This window comes from Pundamilia nyererei, unplaced genomic scaffold, assembly GCF_000239375.1.
Source record: "Pundamilia nyererei isolate P.nyererei 1_Seehausen unplaced genomic scaffold, PunNye1.0 scaffold00081, whole genome shotgun sequence".
In the NCBI taxonomy this organism is placed as follows: domain Eukaryota; kingdom Metazoa; phylum Chordata; class Actinopteri; order Cichliformes; family Cichlidae; genus Pundamilia; species Pundamilia nyererei.
In genome coordinates, this window is record NW_005187482.1 from 246,135 (window position 1) to 248,005 (window position 1,871).

Below are 1,871 nucleotides of genomic sequence, written 5' to 3' on the forward strand. Positions count from 1 at the left end.
TTGATGGATTGATTCCATCCATTATTTTCTTCCGTGTATCTAATTCAGGGTCGTGGGGGGCTGGAGGTTATCCCATCTATCGTTATAGGGCGAAAGGTGGGGTACAACTTTGACAGATCGGAACAGTTCAGTTCATTTTTAAATATGAAACTCACATTTATACCCACAACCAATTTAGAATCGCCTCCTAACCTAACCCCACTAACTGCATGTCTTCAAACTGTGGCAGAGTACCCGGAAACAACACAGAAAGACACGGGGAGAACACGCAAATTGTTTTCGATGTTATGTAAAAAAAATATAACATGGTGGCAACAGTTCTAGCCACCACGCTAATTTTATTTTATTTTATTTCAAGTGTGTATGTAATTTAAAAAAAACAACAACAAAAAACTAAAACGCCGCTATCAAACTGTTGGAACTGTAGAGGTCATGTGGTATGTGTTCCCCCCCGGACAAAAATAACAGACGTGCGGTATAGTAACTTAGCGAACTCACGTGCACAACATGAAAAACTTTAAAAACAAAGGCTCCAAAAAGGCTAAGTTCAAGCCAGGATCGAAGAAGAGGGAGAACAAATGCATCGTAACGTTTGACGAGAAAAACAGACAGTGAGTTTGAAAGCGCGTCGCTGAAAACACTGTTTCAACATGTTAGCTAGCATCATAGCACTAGCGCTGATTAGCATGGACTAGTACCAGCTTTTAGTAAATGTTTTTATTTGGGAAGCTTGTTGGAAATAAATGTGTGTAATTTGTGTAAGATTTTAACCAAATAAGTGGAGGCTTTCCCATCTTCCCACTCTCCTCGTCATATTTAAAAATGCTGATGGTGTATGGTGTTCAAACTATCATATACCTGCATTTATAAATATTGTTAATTTCTAGAAATGTTATTATTTGACTAAAGTTTTTTGTTAGGTAATGTAAACCTCATAAATTAACTGTAGCCAGTCTTCCAGTTTGAGTTATAAAGGTTCTCCTTAATAAAGTACACCTTTCTAAGTCTGGCTTAATAAATCTTGGTTTTGGACTTTAATCTGCTTCTCTCTCAGGGAATATCTTACCGGCTTTCACAAGCGTAAGGTGGAGAGGAGGAAAGCGGCAGTAGAAGAAATTCGAAAGAAAATCAAGGAAGAGCAGATAAGAGTCAGAGAAGACGTGAGTCCTCATGGAAAAGAGCCCCGATTTAAAGCCTGTTTTTGCTAAACGCCTGAGCATGTTGAGAAAAGAGGCAATGTATTAAATGTGTTTGTCTCCGTACAGAGACACAAGGAATACATAAAGATGCTGAAGGAGAGGACAGAAGCTCTCGGTGAGTTTACAGGAAAACTTGCGCTCTGGTTATTTTACTGATGTCTCATAATCTGTGCATGTAGCTTCATTGTCCTTTATGTGATCCTGTATTGCAGAGGAAGGCGAAGATGATCTGGAAGATGCAATAACCAGCACAACAGAGTCTATGCAGTACGATCACCCCAACCACACAGTAACCGTGACAACCATCAGTGATCTTGACCTCACAGGAGCTCGCCTTCTCGAAGCTGCAGCAAACCAGGTAAATATTAAGGTCTGTAATCATCTGAATAGGCTATATGTGTGTGTTCTTCTAAGTTTGAAGATAACACTGAAGGTAATAATACTGCATTAACACTGAGTATGCTTGTTTTGAAGGCTAATGAGGAGCGTGACGATGAGGTGGAGGGGGAGAAAGAGGAAGAGAAAATGGTTGGAATGCCAAAAAAAGCTGGGAATCCAATACTTAACAAAAAGTAAGCAGTTTGTTAATCACATCTCTAATTGAGAGCAGCTTGTGATCAGTTGTGTCCTGCTTTTAAGATTAAAACGTTGGACTTTGTGTCCAGTGTTGGA

At 39.5% G+C, this 1,871-nt stretch overlaps 1 protein-coding gene across 2 annotated transcripts in view; it reads left to right on the top strand.

The window, feature by feature from the left end:
* The first annotated feature begins 429 nt into the window (after window positions 1–429).
* Window positions 430–1,871, top strand: part of nol12 (nucleolar protein 12) — a 3,255-nt gene continuing 1,813 nt past the window's right edge. The window contains exons 1-5 of one of the 2 annotated variants that reach the window (XM_005737956.1): window positions 430–611; window positions 1,055–1,160; window positions 1,266–1,314; window positions 1,412–1,569; window positions 1,674–1,771. In XM_005737956.1, the coding sequence (XP_005738013.1) occupies window positions 508–611; window positions 1,055–1,160; window positions 1,266–1,314; window positions 1,412–1,569; window positions 1,674–1,771 (515 nt within the window). In that variant the 5' untranslated portion in view covers window positions 430–507. The remainder of the gene's footprint in view (window positions 612–1,054; window positions 1,161–1,265; window positions 1,315–1,411; window positions 1,570–1,673; window positions 1,772–1,871) is intronic. The other variant, XM_005737957.1, reaches the window with a different exon arrangement.